A 15,929-nucleotide genomic window follows, 5' to 3' on the forward strand; every position below is an offset into this window, starting at 1 on the left:
ACGATGTCGGAGCGGCGGGCGCGGGGGCCGCTCCAGCGGGTGCAGCGCCGGAGCCGGGAGCTGCGGGAGCAGGTACTGGGCCGGGCCGGGGCTACACCGGGGGGACACGGCCCGACCCGGCTCCTGACCGCCCCTGTTTGCCCCCGTCCCTGTTCCAGGTGGATGCGCTGCGGGCGGAGAGCGCGGCCGCCACCCCCGGGCAGCGGGAGGCCCTCCGGCAGAGGTGAGGGGGGTCCCGAACCCCATCCCGAACCCCGGCCCTCGTTCTCTCCCTGTCTTACCCTCTTCCAGGAGTCGCCCGGCTCTGCTCTGTGTGTGGGAAGAGCGATAGCCCCTGCAGATCGCTCCGTCCACATCACTCTGCATCAGAAGGAGCAGGGAGTTCCCCCTCCGCCTTTCCTTTCTTGTCCCGGTTGTCCAGATGTCTCCCTGCTCCTTCCTTCCAGGCTGGCTGCTGCCCAGCCCTCCGGGGCTGAGGAGAATCTGGAGAAGAGAAGGCCGAGAGAGGATCTCATAAATCCATACAAATATCTCCAAGGGGTGTCAGAGGATGGGGCCAGACTCTGTTCAGTGGTGCCCAGAGACAGGACAGGAGCAATGGCCATAAACTAAACCACAAATTCCACCTCAACGTGAGGAACGACTTCTTTCCATGGAGGGATCAGAGTGCTGGTAGAGCTGCCCAGGGAGTCTCCTCTCTGGAGACATTCCAAACCTCCCTGGACATGGTGCCACCTGCTCCAGGTGACCCTACCTTGGCACTGGATGATCTCCAGAGGTCCCTTCCAACCCCAGCTACGTTGGGATTCTGCCAAATGCCACTGGGAGGTTGCACATCGCAGGGAAGAATCAGCCAAGCTGCTGTTTGGGCTTGGAATTCTCAAGCTGCCTGGACACACAGCACTTTTCAGACAGCAGGGACAGTTTGGGGCTGAATTTTAAGAAAATATCATCTGTCTGTCTTGCTTTCAATGCAGATGTATCCAGCTGAAGAAACTGGTGGAGGAGAATACAAGTGCTCTCCATGCTTTGAAAAAAGTGAGTGTGGACATGAATTTGTTTGTGCTTTTCTCCAAAATTCACCAAAGAAAGCATTTAAAGACCACCAACCTTTCATTTGAGATGCCTCAGGGCAAGAGCAGTGTACAGTCCCTGGTTGGCTTCTCTCCAATTTATCTATCAATTTATGTTATTTAAAAACTCACTTTAATGCTTTGTTGTGTCCAAGTTCTGCACATAAAATATTTATCAGCCCAATGCATTCTTTGGCAGCAGAGAATGCAATTTGAAATTTAACATGGAATTTCACCTTGGCAGAGTGGAAGCACAAGGAAAATGTCACTGAAGAGGGAGTGAGAGCAGCCCAGGGAGGGGAAAGCTTGTAAGGCATGTCTGGAAAACTAAACTTGTAGGGGAACTTTGATTCTTTGGGCAATTTGTTGTGTTCTTTGTCAGGCTGATGAGCCTGCACCGGTGGGGAATTACAGCCAGAGGAAGGAAGAAGAGGAAAAACTGTTGCTAAAACTCTCCCAGCAGCTGCAGAAACTACTCCTTGCCTTGGATCGGGATAACATGACCAAGTGTTACACAGTGTGAGTAGCTCAAACACACAACCTGTGTTTTTATAGAATGGTTGGAAAGCACCCTGAAAAACTGTTAGTTCATCCCTTTTATTATCTGAAAAATAGAAGGACAAAAAAAAGAAGTGCTCGCAAGATCAGTGATTTCTGGCTCACTGGGATTTTCTGAGCGCGTTGGATAATGTTTGGAGGACAGGGAGGGAAGAAGCACCACTGGGATTTTGGAGTTCCTTGTGGGCAGGACTTAAAATGCTGTGTCTGACAGTACTTTCAAAAAGTTCAGTGAAAATGAGAATAAAAAAAGCCTGATTTGTTTTGGGTAGGGATGAGAAATATCAGAAAGGTCCTCATGGAGAAGATGGAAATGAAGAAGAGGAGGAGAGTGGAGATGAAGAAAGCAGTGAGGAGGAAGACAGTGAAGAAGAAAAAGAAGAAGATGAGGAGAAGTTGTTGGATGATCCAAACGTTAAAGAATGTGTTGCTGTTGGGAACTTTGATGCACAGCAGGAAGGGGATCTCACATTTGAGGTAAATACTCTCTGTAAAGGGCTTGTGCTGCAGATCAGTCTGTATTAAGCAATAGCTATAACTAAAGCCTATGCTTTTGGGATTCAGCCAGTTCCTTGTGGGATTTGGGGGGAAATGGTGTTTTCTTGGAGTCCAGTGTCCCTTTTGCCACCCTCTGTCGTGGCAGCCTCTGGGATCCCTGTTGTAGGAAAAATCAAGAGTTTGTGGGGGTTTAATTTAAATATTTGGGTTTAATACTTTTGTCTTTGTCTCTCCTTCCAATGCCACAGAAAGGTGAAATCCTGCTTATCCACGACAAGAAGGTGGATGGCTGGTGGGTGGCTGAAAATTCCAAGGGGGAGAGAGGCCTCGTTCCCAGGACCTACCTTGCGGTTGGTGTGCTACAACCTCTGTCCTGTCTCACCTCTGGGCTTTTAATGACCATACAGCTGCATAAAATCAGTCACAGTGCTCGTGTGGGGAGGTGCAGGAGTGTGTTATTTGGAAATAATGCCAGTTATTTAGAAGTAATACCAGTTTTTGGGAAATAACGCCGTGTTTTTATCCACGGGGATGGACATATCCATCAATAGCAGCATTTTTGTGCCTTGTGAAGACGTGGCCGAGAAGTTTCTTGAATATAGAAGTCATCATCTTTGTCACTAAAGGTCAGCTCTGATGACTGCAAGCTGCTGTGCATTAATTTGGGCTTTTTAATGATTTATCTGCAATGTGAGTCCATGTAAATGTTGGACATTTTTCTGCAGCTACAGTGATGCTTCACAGACAGAAATTCTCCTCTTCTAAACTATTAACGTGGGCTGTGGTTGGAGAGGGCATTTTTAAGGACAGAAGTGGGAAGAAATCAAGCCCTTTGCCATTTTGAATCTGAATTGCAGGTTCCTAAGAAAGAGGAAGAAAGGCAGGAGGAGAGGGAGGAACACATAGAAGTGGTGGATGAAACAGCAGATGGGACTGAAATTAAAAGAAGGTAAAAGGAGTGATGTGAAAGCAAACAGGTGTAAATTATTCTTCCTCCCCCTTAAACCTGGCAGTACATTTCTTACCTCACAGGGGTCTTTGGTTCTTTTCAGTACAGGAGCCACGTGTTTTTTTCTTCTTGAGTGGGTTTGTTGGGGAGTTCTGAGATGTTAGTTATGGTTACAAAGCTGCTGCTCTTTGAAAACAGACCCATATTTAGTGTTTGAATTTTGGTCCACACAAGGCTATATTCTAAAAACCCACTGTTTTTCTTCCAGGACAGACTCTCACTGGAGTGCTGTACAAGCCATCACAGAGGTGGGTGCCCCTCTTACACCTCTCACCTGCCATAATGTTAATTAGTTTGCAGACAAGCTTTGTCCTTTTACCAGACACGGTGTCTCATGTTACAGACTGTTGGTTTTAATTAGCATCTCTGTTCTGGGGGTTGGGAGGGGTTGGTAGCAAGAAATGCCACAGAAATGCTTCAGATGAGGTGGCTGATGCACCAGATCTCTGGTTTAAATAGAGTTCTAAATGAGCTGTTAAATAGCAGGAGTACTGATAGAATTTTGGCTTTAATAGCATGACACAGTGGAGGTACTGACCACCATAGGAGCAGTTCCCACAGGATTCCGCCCGTCCACGCTTTTCCAGCTCTTAGAGAAAGGTAAGGATTTCTCCTGATGGTTCCAGTGCAGGACTCTCAGGTGTCTGTGGTGAGTTCCTCACCCTGGTCACCAGCCTGTTGGAGTGCAACCAGTATTGCTTGATTATAATTGACTATATTTGACCCATCAAATACTGTATAAAAGGCTTTTTTTCTCCCTCCTTCAATTCGGTTTTAATTTATCTGTGTGAAATCCTGACAAATTTCCTCACGATTTCAAAGGTTTTCCTCTTTGGAAGATCCTGTTGACATTGGAGGAAATTATGATTTAATTTTATTTAAATCTTATGTTAAATCATCCCTTTTTCTTGGGGAAGATTATTACACATCTCATGTTTTGTAAATCTTTTTGTTTAAAAGGTTTCAGCTCTTTTTGTTAATTAAATGAGCGTGCTCCTGGGATGAAATTCTGCAGAACACTTCCAAACAGTAACCAGTGCTCATAGGAAACACCTCCATAGTTTTGTTTGGTCAAATATTCAGTTGGACCTGAGTTTTGGGTGTTGCTCATTTTGTGGCAATAAAGATCATTTTAAAAAAATGAAGGATTTTTTCAAACTTACCCTCGTTGTAGGCGACGAGTTTCGAGCCAGTCACTACTTGCAGCCTGAGCTTACTCCATCCCAGCTGGCCTTTAAAGACCTGGTGTGGGACTCTGAAAAAAACACTGTGAGTATCCCTGGTAAGGGAGCCTTGATGCCTTTGGGCTGGGGAAATGATGGGATCCCCAGGAGGGAATTGCTGGCAGGATTTCCCACTGGTGGGTGAATACTGCAGATTGCCACGTCCATCCAGACTCCTCAGGCAGGAGATGTTATCACGTCCTGCTCTCCACTAGGCAAAAAGCCAGTATAAATTGTCATGTTGGGTGTCTTTAAAGAGCCATTTCAGTCTGTGGGTTCCCTCCCTGTCTGGGGTGAAGCAGTGGGTGACCAGTGTGAAGTTTTAAACCATGAGCACTGTGACATCACAAATTTAATTGGTCTTCTTTCCTACTGGCTAATGATCGCGTCCTCATTTGCACTGTTTTTGGAATATTTCTCCTGCCTGGACATCGCCTGTCCCACTGCAATACCTGCAGCAGTCTCCTCAGGGGAGAACTAAGGGCTGGTGAAGGAGTTCTGCTGCTGACACTGCCCAGGGTTTGTGGCTGGGAGAACCCCTGCAGGGACCACCCCGGTCACCAAACACCTGGAGGTTTAACCCTCGCTGTGTTGGGTTCCAGATCCGTGCCAGGGCAACCCGTGTGTCACAGGCTGTGAGTCTGTGCAGCTGCAAGATGATCCCGGTGCCAGGAGCCAGCGTGCGGGTGCTGAGCAGGCACGTCCGGCTCTGCCTCTTCGACGGCGCGCGGGTGAGCGGGGCCTTCCCACCTCACCGGTGACTCCGGGAGCTCTGGAGCTCCCGGGCTCTTTGGGGTCTCTGGCAGCCAGCTCCTCCAGCTGTCTCACTGGCACAATCTGCCTCCCAGGCTGCTCAGCTCACGCTCAGATTGCTCTGCTTTGGGCCCATCCACCCAGAAAAATGGTTCTAAATGGATTTAATGAGCAAGCAGGACAGACTGCACTGACAGGCACCAGGCATGGCCAAGCTTGCACATTTACCCCGTGTCCCACCCTTGTTACTCCGCAAAGCACCTCCATCCCTCCCCTTTTCTGCCTTGGTTTCTCCCCATTACTGCTTCCCTCCCACAGTATGTCAGGTGCAGTCCCACAGTGCCCTTCCCCTGCACTCTCCTCCCCTGGGCAGTGTGAGGTGACCCAGGGAGCTGCTCCTGACTCACAGTGACAGTCACACCCTGCCCCTGGGGCTGAGGGCTGCCCTGGGAGGGGCCGGGGCGGGAGTTTCTCTGAGCCCATAATTTCGGTCTCCCCACCTGCCAGTGTGCCTCGTGGCTCCTTCGTGTTTGTGGGGATGAGTGGTTTTGGGCTGATCTCTCTGCTGTGATGGGCCTGGGAGCAGCTGGGTCAGGGTCAGATGCCCCCTGCCCTCAGTCCTCTGTCCCTTTCTGTGTATGTGCAGAGCAGCTTTCTATACCAACATCCAGCAGTTCCCTTCCAGTTGTCTTTGCTGTGTGCATTGGTGGATTAATCTGGGATAATCTGCACTTTCTTACAGCAGCAGAGCTTTCCAGAGGAACTCGCCTTAGCTTTTTTCCCCACTGTCACGTTTAGGTGCTGAGTAACATCCACACGGTGAGAGCCACGTGGCTGCCCAAAAATCCTCAGACATGGACCTTTTCCCCAAGGGTAAGTGACACAGCTACTGAATAACTAGTTATTTAAGTTTCTTGCTTGGTGACAAGAGCCTGTCACTAAAAAGTTCCTTGGTGGCACAGCTGTGCTCCATGGAAAGAAAGAGAATAATGTTTTGACTGAAACCGGTTCTCTTCTCATTTTTATATGCAGTGGGTTTGGGTGTGAGGTCCTGTGTGAGTGAGGGATGTGCTTGATGGCCTTTAAAAATAAGGATTTGTTTTAAATATTTACCTTAACTTCTTTGTTTCCCCTCCCTCTCTCTGTATCAGGTGATGGGCCTCTTACCCAGCTTGCTGGACGGTGACTGTTTTGTCAGGTCCAACTCTCTGTCATCAGACATTGGGATATTATTTGAGCTTGGCATCACTTACACGTGCAATGTGAGTGTGTGAAGGTGCAGCATAACCCCCTCCAAGTGCAGGTTTATAGAGGGATTCTGTGGGTAGACAATACCCCTAACTAGAGAATAACAACTTTCTGACTGATGGCCACGAGCGTACCTGTACTTACACTGGAATAACTTGTTCCCAACACCCCCTGTCCTGGCATCACAAGGGACCAGTTCTCTCTTCACTCCTGCGGGTTTTCCCCCTCTGTGATTTGTTTCAGACTAAGGTGCTGTACAGCTTGGAAACTAAAATCTTAACTGTTCCAACAGTATAAACAAACAGCGGTTTCTAACTCCAGTTTACCCAGATACAGCCTGGCCATGTGGGATGTGCTGCTGAAAGTACAACAGCTTCTAGCACAACAGATGGTAAAGGCCAGAAGAACTGCCCTAAGGGAAGGCAGGCTGTGATTGTCAACACACAGGGGTGAAAGGGGAAAAGGGGGCTCACCACAACAATTCTGATGGGCTGACTATAATTAATTGTGGTTTGGTCACCTGCTCAAAGCACTTAATGCTTCTCTTTTTTTGTAGTCAACAGGTGTAAGGGGAGAGCTGAGCTGTGGCTGGGCATTCCTGAAGCTCTTCACTTCTAATGGAATTCCTGTCCCTTCCAAGTGAGTTTGAGATGTTTTCCTCCTCTCTCTCTGCTTACATACATCTGTACACATCTGTTTTCCACTGTGGGCAGAGTTCCCCTCCCATGCTCACACACTGCTGGGGCAGGTCTCATCCACACCCGTCCTCTGGGATTCTGCCTCTTCCTCGTGTGCACTTTGCTGCTTAGCCATGTAAAAATTAGGAGACTGGTTTCCAAAACCTGGAATCAGATAAGAGGTGTTTTTTTGTTTTACTGTTTCAGTAAGTTAAACGTGGTATCTACACATTACATGTCATGCTTGCTTCAACAGAACTGAGATTATGTTATTCTTTAAGGAATTTTAGACATAGAAGATCTAAAACTTTGCAGTGGTGACTCCTCAAAAATATTTCAGTGAAGCAATTGCTAAATTTCATTCAGGGAAAATATTGGAGCTGTGGAACAGAATCAGTGCTGCTGGTTGCTTTTAAAATAATCAACTTCCCAATACAAGAAATTCCCCAAATAATTCACTTCCCAATATAATACAGGTTTCACATTTACCACTTGGGGTCTGGCTGCTTAATTAGGTGCAGTCATTGCATCCAAAGCACTGGTTATAACACGGAAGGGTGGGTCAGGTTCTGAGATACTGGGTTTTTCTTTCTCACAAAGTGGTTGTGCTGTTCTCACACATCCCTAAATGTTTTCATTTAACTGTGCTGCTGTTTTTGGGCAGGATGTACGAGCTGCTGCTGAGTGGTGGAACTCCCTACGAGAGAGGTGTCGAGGTTGACCCTTCAATATCAAGAAGAGGTGTGGCTTCTCCTAAATATGAGTTAAATAAAAATGCTGTGGCCAATGCTGTACCTCTTTTACAACGGCCTGGTTTGGGTTGGTGTGTTCTCATTTTGCAAATATTTCATCATTGCTTTACCTGCACTTCCCTAGGCTGTGGAGTGCTGGGTGGCAAAGGGTTCCCAAGCCATTTGAATGCCTGTTTTGGGATGCAGTTCTGAACGTTCTTTCCAGCTGGCTGATTCCATCTCGGGGGTTTGTTCCCGCTGCAGGCGGTGGGGTTTTCCATCAGCTCATGACGCTCAGGAAACAGCCTGTGCTGCTGGTGAAGCTGAGGTCACCGAGTGTGCAGTCCAGGGACAGCCTGAAGTAAGTACAGAAGACATCCTGAAGTAAGTACTGGCGTGTGCTGCCACAAAATGAGACAGAGTTCCAGATAGCCCGGAACGGTCCCAGAGATCAGCGTTCCCCTCCCCTGGAACACTGGCTATGGAAAATCCCGAGGGTCGTGTCACCTGTATATGGTACTCAGCGTCTGTCTGATGCTTGGGGTTATTTTGTTGGAAACAAAGTCTTGAAGTTTAAATAAGATGGAAAACTGCAGCAGCAGGAGTGGGGCCCTTGGAGCTGTGTCAGTGCCCAGAAGCAGGGATGGATTCATGGAGATGCCATGAGTAAATACCCTCCATGGAGCTGTCCTTTCCCTCGGGCTCTGGTGGATGCTGCTCTGTAGGAGCAGTTCCCAATAAAATCTCAACTGCTGTTCTTTATCTGCCCAATAGTTTTCTACCAGAAACATTAATTGGGAGCATGAGCTACATCCACCTCTTGGCATTCTATCGGCAAATGCTCGGAGATGCCCTCCTGAGGGACAGGACGAGCACGCAAAGCACAGGTGAGAGCCAAGGAAAGCTCAGCTTCTTCCAGGGAATGACCCTCTCTGTTCATCTCCCTCAGATGTTTCTGTCGTTGAGGTACATCATCCTCTTTATTTTTATTTTTTAATTACTATTTACTTACTGACTAACGCAGGGAGAGACAGAAATGGAAGAGTTCTGGTTTTAGAACTCAGTAGCTTGCCCTGATTTCGCAACTCTGTATCTTATTCAACAAAAGTAATAATAGTTTATAGCCTTCTCCATTTTAACATCCATTTGAGATATAGAAAATTTACATTTCTTAACTTAATTAAATTCACTACAGGTGAATTTATATTGGTACTGAAAGTGATTTTCTTGATCTTTTCTCCCATCCCTTCTCCAGACTGAATTATGAATCATCTGTTTCCTATGCAAATAAATTTCCTTGTGCAGTTGCTGATATTTTTCACTTAGAATCTTTATCATACTTAAACACCTGAATCACAGATTCATCTCTCAGAGGTGCTTAACTCTCTTCCTGACTTTCTTCAGCTTTAATATACATCTTGCCTGCACTGATTTCAGTAGCTAAAAGCCAGGCCCTTTAATAAATGAATGCCTTATAATTAATAAACTTACACAAAGAAACTGAAGTGCTTAGTTTTAAAGAGCAGGTGAGAACTGCCACACTTACCTGATTTGATCTTCATAACTCAGCACAGCAGATCAGGCCCTCCTGGGATTAAACTGCATCCCTCTGGATCCAGACTTCATTTGAAATGATTGAAAGGCATTTCAGAAGTTGTTCTGGTGGTGTGTCACCAAAGAGGATTTCTGTTATTACAAAATCCCCCATCACTTTGGAAATAGGTAGTTTAAAATGCCTGCTCTGTCTCACAGGAGGGATCAGTTCTGGCCTGTGGCCTGTAAGTGTTTTGGTTTAGTGAAAGCTTCATGTTTACTAAACTTTCCATCAGCTTCAAGAGGAAGAAACAACAGTGTACATTAAATATTTGAAAGCACAAGAGAAAGAAGAGACTTCAACCAAAATTCTGGCCCCTGACACTTGTAATCTTACCCACAATCTTATTCATTAAAGTAAGGACAGGAGCAGAGCAGGCAGCCCAAAAAGCACCAGGATACCTGTGCAGTGGGATTTACCCCATTGGGTAAATTCTCTGTGCCACCTGGTACCTGGTTCTCTTAAAATGCCCCACAAGATGTGCCAGGGGGAGGTAGAACCCAAGTGTGTTTATCCATAACATCCCAACCAAGCAGCACAGGTGCAGCTGTGTGTAAAAAAAGGCAGGTGCAGGAATGAGGGAAAACCCCTCAGGCAGGTGAGGAATATTTAAGAGGAATATTTAAAAGGAATATATGTTTGCTGGTGCTCCCAGTAAACCAGCAGCTGGTTTCTGTGTCTGCTCTCCTGGTGTAAGTGTCTCCCAGCCACTGAGAGCTGCCTACAGTCAGAGAACTCTGTTGGTTAGGAGCTCTCCTGCCTTCCCTGCCCTCAGGAGAACTGTTACAGCTCATTTTCCCTTTGGAATAACCCGAGGGGAGGGGATGTGCTGAGTACCTGGATGTGCTCTGTACTTAGCCTTGAATGTGTCTGCTTTCTGTTTCAGACCTTATCTGTAATCCTGTTTTAGCAACTTTCCCTCAGCTCATGGATCAGCCAGACCTGATGGATGCACTTCGGGTACGTTACCTTGTCAGGATTTCCAGACAAAACTGAGAGGGTGGTTTTGGGCTGTGAGAAGATAAAGTTCTCCACAGCCTTGGTCTGATTTTACATTTCATTTTAGAGTGCTTGGGCAGACAGAGAAAGAACACTGAAGAGAACTGAGAAGGTAACAAACTACAGGGTTTTCTTTCCATATATTCAGTGTAGTCCGAACTAGCTGCTCCCTGCCAGTGTTACTGCTTAGCTTTTCCTCTCACTGTACATTTACTTTAAAAATAGAGACATGTTAACTAGAGTTCTTAACGTTTCTTGCTCTGATTTATAACTGTAAACCAGGAGGAGGAGGAGAATTAAATTCACACGTAACTTTTTGTCTTGGTGTTGGTGGGGAACCTGTTACTTCCTTGGATACAAGGAGGCTGTGTACACCCACAAAATCATCTGCTCCAACCTCTGAGCTCCAGTCTGCCTGGGAAAAGGCCCCCAAATTCCTCCCATCTCCCCACCCCAGACAGTTCCAATCCCACATTTTGGTGTGCAGGCAGCTGGAGAATTGACCTGGCTGTCACCAGGCTCGCCCCCACCCTGTCCTACCTCCTCTGCCCGGAGAGCAGCTGCAGGGAACTCAATGAGAAAACCACTGGCTCTCCATCCAGGACTTCCTGGGAGCAGCAGTGGGATGTTTCATTCCCCGTGCACAAGGATTGCTCCCTGTTTACACAAACAAACCAAACGCCCTTGAGTCAGAACGGCTTTTTCAGGGCCATTCATCCAAAAGGAAAGGTGAGCTGCTCACCGAATTGGTGACTCCCCGGGATCCCAGAACCATCCAGTTTTACCTGACTGGCATGTGCCACTCCCAGGGCAGGACTGCTGAGCGCTCAGCCCTCGTGGCTCTGTGACTCTGAGCTGCCACATCTCCCGCTGAGCCGTGAAGTGCTCCATGCCGGGCACGGCCCTCGCGGGTCTGGAATGCTCCGTGCCGGAGGAGTTTCCCGCAGGCAGCGGTCGTGATCCTTCCCATGCGTTTGATAATTGACCTGGCTGATCCTTAAGTTTTCTGAACTGGCCTTCACAGGGGAGCACATAATTCTCACCCTGGAGCAGCCAGGGGCAGCCTCACCTCCTGCTCCGAGGAATGCGGGATCAGAGCGACTCTCTGCCTCGGGAAAGAGAGCAGAGTTTGGGTTTCCAGGGCAGGGAGCACGTGGCACTAGTTTTAGGAAGAAATATAAATACTCCACAAGGAAATCTCAGTGCCCGTGGTTTGTGGGAGCACTGGCAGGGCTCGGAGAGCAGATTTGTTGATCTGTGGTTTATATTCTTCAGGCTTACCCGAGATAACGGATGTTTGTTTAGGAAGGTCAAATTCCCGTTGTTATCCTGGGAGCTGGGGGTGACTTGGTTGGTTGGTCCCTGTGCACAATACTTCGGAGAAGGGCTTGGCAGCACCACGAGTTGGCACTGAAGTATTTTCTTCTCTGCAGAGAGATCAAGAATTCCTGAAGTCTGTGTTTGTCCTGGTGTACCACGACTCTGTCTTCCCTCTCCTGCAGTCCACGTTCCTCCCCAGCTACAAGTGGGCTGAGGAGGAGGCAGAAATGTCCCGCTGGAAGGTGATCCATGACTTCTTGAGGAAGAGCCGGGAGAATGACGGCGCTCTGCAGTACCTGCTGTCCTCAGAAACCACCCACAAAGCCTTTGACATCTCAGAGCTGGCTTATGATTTCTTAGGAGAAGTGAGGAAAAATCCTGGAGAATTAATGGATTAAGGAACAATTCAGGCTCTCTAAGGAGAGTAACAATTGGGGTAACAATATAAATAAATTCTTACCAAAGAGACTGTACTGTTGAATTGTAACGAGTATTTTAAAACATTTACATTTTGGGAGAGACTGGAATTATTTTATCAGTGTAACTTCAATTGTTGACAAACGTTAGAGAAGGCCTTGGTTGTCTGTCACTACCTGTTGTAGCCACTTCAGGTGCTGTGTTTTGCTGAAGCCGAGGCAGCACTTCTCAGCACTCCTCAGCACTCTCCTTCTCTCGTGCAGCTTCTTCCAATTAATTTCCAGAGTTGTTTTACTCAGGGTGAACAAAGGGCGCTTTGTCCCTGTCCCCCAGCAGGCCTGGGAGCAGGGAAGGGGAATAGCAGAGATCCTTAAGAATGCTGCTGAGCAAGGGCAGCCAGGTGAGGGGAAAAATCCTCTCTTGCCCAACTCCTGGAGGACAGCAGGTTCCTCCATTTTTAGACTGTTTGCCTGCTTTCCTCCCCCACTCAGGAGAAGGGTGGGCCTTTCACAGGAATGTGCCTGACCTAACCCACCTGGTGGAATTCAGGGCACCGGCTCCCTGGGATGGCTCCCTCCGTGCTGACCCCATGCCGGCTGCTTTTCCCTGAGCACCTTGTGACCACAGGCTCCGTGTGCTGCCCCTTCCCGGGGGGAGTTATTAATCCAGTTTCCCTTTAGTGCTGGAGCATCTGGATGCTTCCTGCAGGGTGATGGGGACATCACCACCGTGTCTGATGAGACAGCTGGGCACTGAGTCACACATGGACTTAAGCCCAGGCCAGGCAGTTTTGCCAGGCGGGAAATGATCTAAAACAAGATCTTTCAAGCACAGTGCATGGAGCCCCAGACCAGCTCCCATGGGAGCACTTGTGCACTGGAGCCTCCAGAAATGCCACAGAGCACTTCCCCCAGCCTAGGAAGGGCTCAGACAAGGAACATGGATTTGATCTTTGGTCTGTGTCACGCAAGGCTTGGCAGGGAAGCCAAGTTCCTGGGGCATCACCTGGCTCTCCTAACACACAGGGTTCTCCTAACACACCTATCTCCTAACACAAGATATCCTAACATGGGATATCTTACTGTGACAGTGTCCTCCTGCTGGAGCACACTGCCCCACTTAGTCAGGTCATTCTGTCCCCTCTGGTCACCTTCAGCCTTTCATCCCATCAGCTACTGGGGAGTTCTGGGGCGAGGTGGAGTCTGCTGGATGAAGCAGCAAGCGCTCCCCGAATCCAAAGTGCATCTGTCAGGACACAGAAATCCCAGCAACTCTCTCAAACCTTTCAGGGCACTTGGGAGCGCAGGGGCAAACCCTTACAGCTTGTTCCAGAGCGCTGTCTGTCAAAATCATCTGCCAGCCAGTTTTGGAAGGCTGGATGTGCCCGAAGGGTGTGGAGGGGTCTGACGTGAACACGGAGCAGAAACCTGAACAGAAAGGGGAGGAGGCAACAACAGTGGAAGGGAAAATATTTCGGGCTTGGAAGCGTGCCAAGGACAGCAACTGTTTGCAGGAAACATTTCTGCCCCGGTGTGTAGGAAGTTTTTTCCTCTCCCCTCTGGGTAATGACCTTGAGCTGACGGTGTGGCTGGGCCGGGGTCCCACTGCTCTGCCAGCCCTGGGAGAGGGGCGTGCGGAGCCGCAGCAGTGGTGGGTGCCGAGGGCTCCCGGTCCGGCGCAGTGCCAGCCTGGGCTGGTTCCTGTGATTACGTCCCGCGGGTGTGTCCGTTAAAAGCCGGTGCAGGCGAGTGTGAGCCCAGTGATCCCGGTGTCAGCTGAGGAGACATGGCCTCGGTGGGTCCCTCCACGGCCTCCACACAACCTGCCCTGCCCTCCGGACCTGCCGTCTTCACCACCATCCCCTACGCCTTCATCCTGCCCGAGATCGTGAGTATCCCAAACTCCGCTGTGTTATGGCACCTGGCCCATGGCTAAAATCCTGGGAGCAGCCCCCAAACGATCCTGGAGACAGCGGGCGTGGGAAGTAACGTCTTGTCTTTGAGCCTGTGCGGGATGCACAAAGGTGGTCTTTGTGATGGGGCGTTTTGGAACAGCTTGAGGACAAGGTACACTCCAGTTCCATCCCGGGGTCGCCGGCTGCCATAGGGCTGGGAGAGGCTGAAGGGCTGCTGGCTCCTCAGGGCAGAAGCAGCTCTTGCTAGCACATAGAAATTTCTTGAAAATCAAGGGAATTTTACTCTCTGTATCAAGTCTGTCTGTGTCTGTCCTGTATGGAGTCTTCCCAGGGGTTGAAGGCAATTGGGAGTCTTCTGATGTGTGATATTCCATGATTTTTCAATTGCTCATGGGTCCAGAGGGCATCCAATGGGAATGGCTGCGATAATAACTGGTGTACTTTGACACTGGGCTGGCAACCCACACCCTGCTGCTCCACAGGGACAGTCCCTGCTGTGCCGGTGGGCTCGGCTCCCGGCAGCAATTCCAGGGTTCATCCTCCGGAGCTGGGATGGCACAGGGCAGCACGGGCTCATCCCGACAACCCCAGGGCTGTTTGAGCACAGTAAATCTTCTGGGTGGATCCAGAGCCAGCGACTGGCTCTGGGCTGGTGCGGGGGAGCTGTGAGGAGACTTCCTCGTGCCAGATTTCAAGCCCTAGAAATTAACGAGTGGGGCAGGGCCGGGCGATGCTGTGGCCGTTCGCCTCTCCCAGATAAAAGCCCATTTTCTGCTTCTGCACCAAACGCCTCGGGGTGAGACATTTCCTTGTGTGGAAGGCGGCAGCAATCCTCTCCCTTTCGTAGGAACACTCACTTCCCATGAGTGTTCAAGGAAACTGGTGCCGCTGTCGTGCCGGGATGCTCCGGGAAGGATGCAGGGCTTCCGCTGGCTGCTGGGGCCAGCCCAGGAGGGACTTGGAGAGAAGGAGTTTTCCTCATCCCGTGCTCACCCGAGGCGCCTGTTTGTCCCCGGCAGGTCTGCGGGACCTGGGTGTGGATCCTCGTCGCTGCTACCTCCGTGTCCCTGCCGCTGGTGCAGGGATGGGTGATGTACGTGTCCCTCACCTCCTGCCTCATCTCCCTGCTGCTCCTCCTCAGCTACCTCCTGGGCTTCCACAGGAACAGCGAGAACTGGAAAGTGCTGGTAAGGAGGGGCCGGGACGGCGGCAGCTGTGGGCAGGAAGGGCTCATCCCAGCCCTGCCCAGCCGTGCGTCCCTCCGGAGCGCTCACCCGAGCCTTGCTTTGCAGGACAGCTTGTACCACGGTGCCACGGCCATCCTGTACATGAGCGCCGCTGTCCTGCAGGCCAACGCCACCATCAACTCTGAGACGGGCCCCAACGCGCCGCTCTACTACCAGCTCAACAGCGCTGCCTCGGTGAGCGGGACCCAGCACCCCGGGCGGGCCGGAGAAACACAGCTGCCCCTGCGAGAGGCAGCAGCAAACATTACAGCTGGGGCAGAGCCACCCCGGGCCCAGCGGTGCCTCACCAGGCAGAGCTTCAGCTCCTCACCTCTGCTGGGCTGTGCAGCCAGCACGAGCTCCCAGGGGCCACCTTGCGTGGCTGGGTCCTGGGAAAAGCAGGGAACTCTGCCTCTTCTCTGAGGCTGGGGAGAGCCCTAGGCTGGGAGGCTTCCCCATCTTGAGGGCGGAGGGAGGCTGGGAGAAGGTGGGGTTGGGCTGCCAGCTGACCCCAGTTTGTGCTCTTCTTCCTCCTGTGCAGTTCTTCGCCTTCCTCACGGCCTTCCTGTACATCCTGCACGCCTTCAGCATCTACTACCAGTGATCCCGGTGCTCCCAGCAGCTTCCCCTCCGCAGCACGAGGGCTTTCCCAGCGAGGGATCCCGCTGTGCTCCCCGAGGTGTCCCTG

The 15,929-nt window shown here is 50.1% G+C and overlaps 3 protein-coding genes across 4 annotated transcripts in view; 2 read left to right on the forward strand and 1 right to left on the reverse strand.

Moving 5' to 3' along the window:
* NPHP1 (nephrocystin 1) lies at positions 1-12,151 on the forward strand. 2 transcript variants are annotated; one of them, XM_050314908.1, is made up of 20 exons: positions 1-72; positions 159-223; positions 978-1,038; positions 1,456-1,592; positions 1,904-2,108; positions 2,378-2,479; positions 2,987-3,078; positions 3,347-3,386; positions 3,654-3,738; positions 4,313-4,407; positions 4,964-5,092; positions 5,913-5,987; positions 6,266-6,376; positions 6,919-7,001; positions 7,704-7,780; positions 8,035-8,131; positions 8,545-8,657; positions 10,251-10,324; positions 10,431-10,475; positions 11,797-12,151. In XM_050314908.1, the coding sequence occupies exons 1-20, from the start codon at positions 4-6 to the stop codon at positions 12,079-12,081; spliced, it is 2,040 nt and encodes a 679-aa protein (XP_050170865.1). In that variant the 5' UTR covers positions 1-3; the 3' UTR covers positions 12,082-12,151. The 2 variants fall into 2 exon arrangements, with proteins under 2 accessions (XP_050170865.1, XP_050170866.1); XM_050314909.1 differs by lacking the exon at positions 4,964-5,092.
* Positions 11,917-15,929, reverse strand: part of ASB3 (ankyrin repeat and SOCS box containing 3) — a 17,402-nt gene continuing 13,389 nt past the window's right edge. The window contains exon 10 of the mRNA XM_050314914.1: positions 11,917-12,061. The gene's annotated coding sequence lies outside the window, so the exon portion shown is untranslated. The remainder of the gene's footprint in view (positions 12,062-15,929) is intronic.
* On the forward strand, positions 13,881-15,895 carry MALL (mal, T cell differentiation protein like). Its single transcript, XM_050314937.1, has 4 exons — positions 13,881-13,987; positions 15,035-15,202; positions 15,308-15,436; positions 15,783-15,895. Exons 1-4 carry the CDS (start codon positions 13,886-13,888, stop codon positions 15,843-15,845), a joined length of 462 nt encoding a protein of 153 aa, XP_050170894.1. The 5' UTR covers positions 13,881-13,885; the 3' UTR covers positions 15,846-15,895.

Source organism: Myiozetetes cayanensis, unplaced genomic scaffold (genome assembly GCF_022539395.1).
Source record: "Myiozetetes cayanensis isolate MyiCay16 unplaced genomic scaffold, myiCay2020 scf2-11, whole genome shotgun sequence".
Classification (NCBI taxonomy): domain Eukaryota; kingdom Metazoa; phylum Chordata; class Aves; order Passeriformes; family Tyrannidae; genus Myiozetetes; species Myiozetetes cayanensis.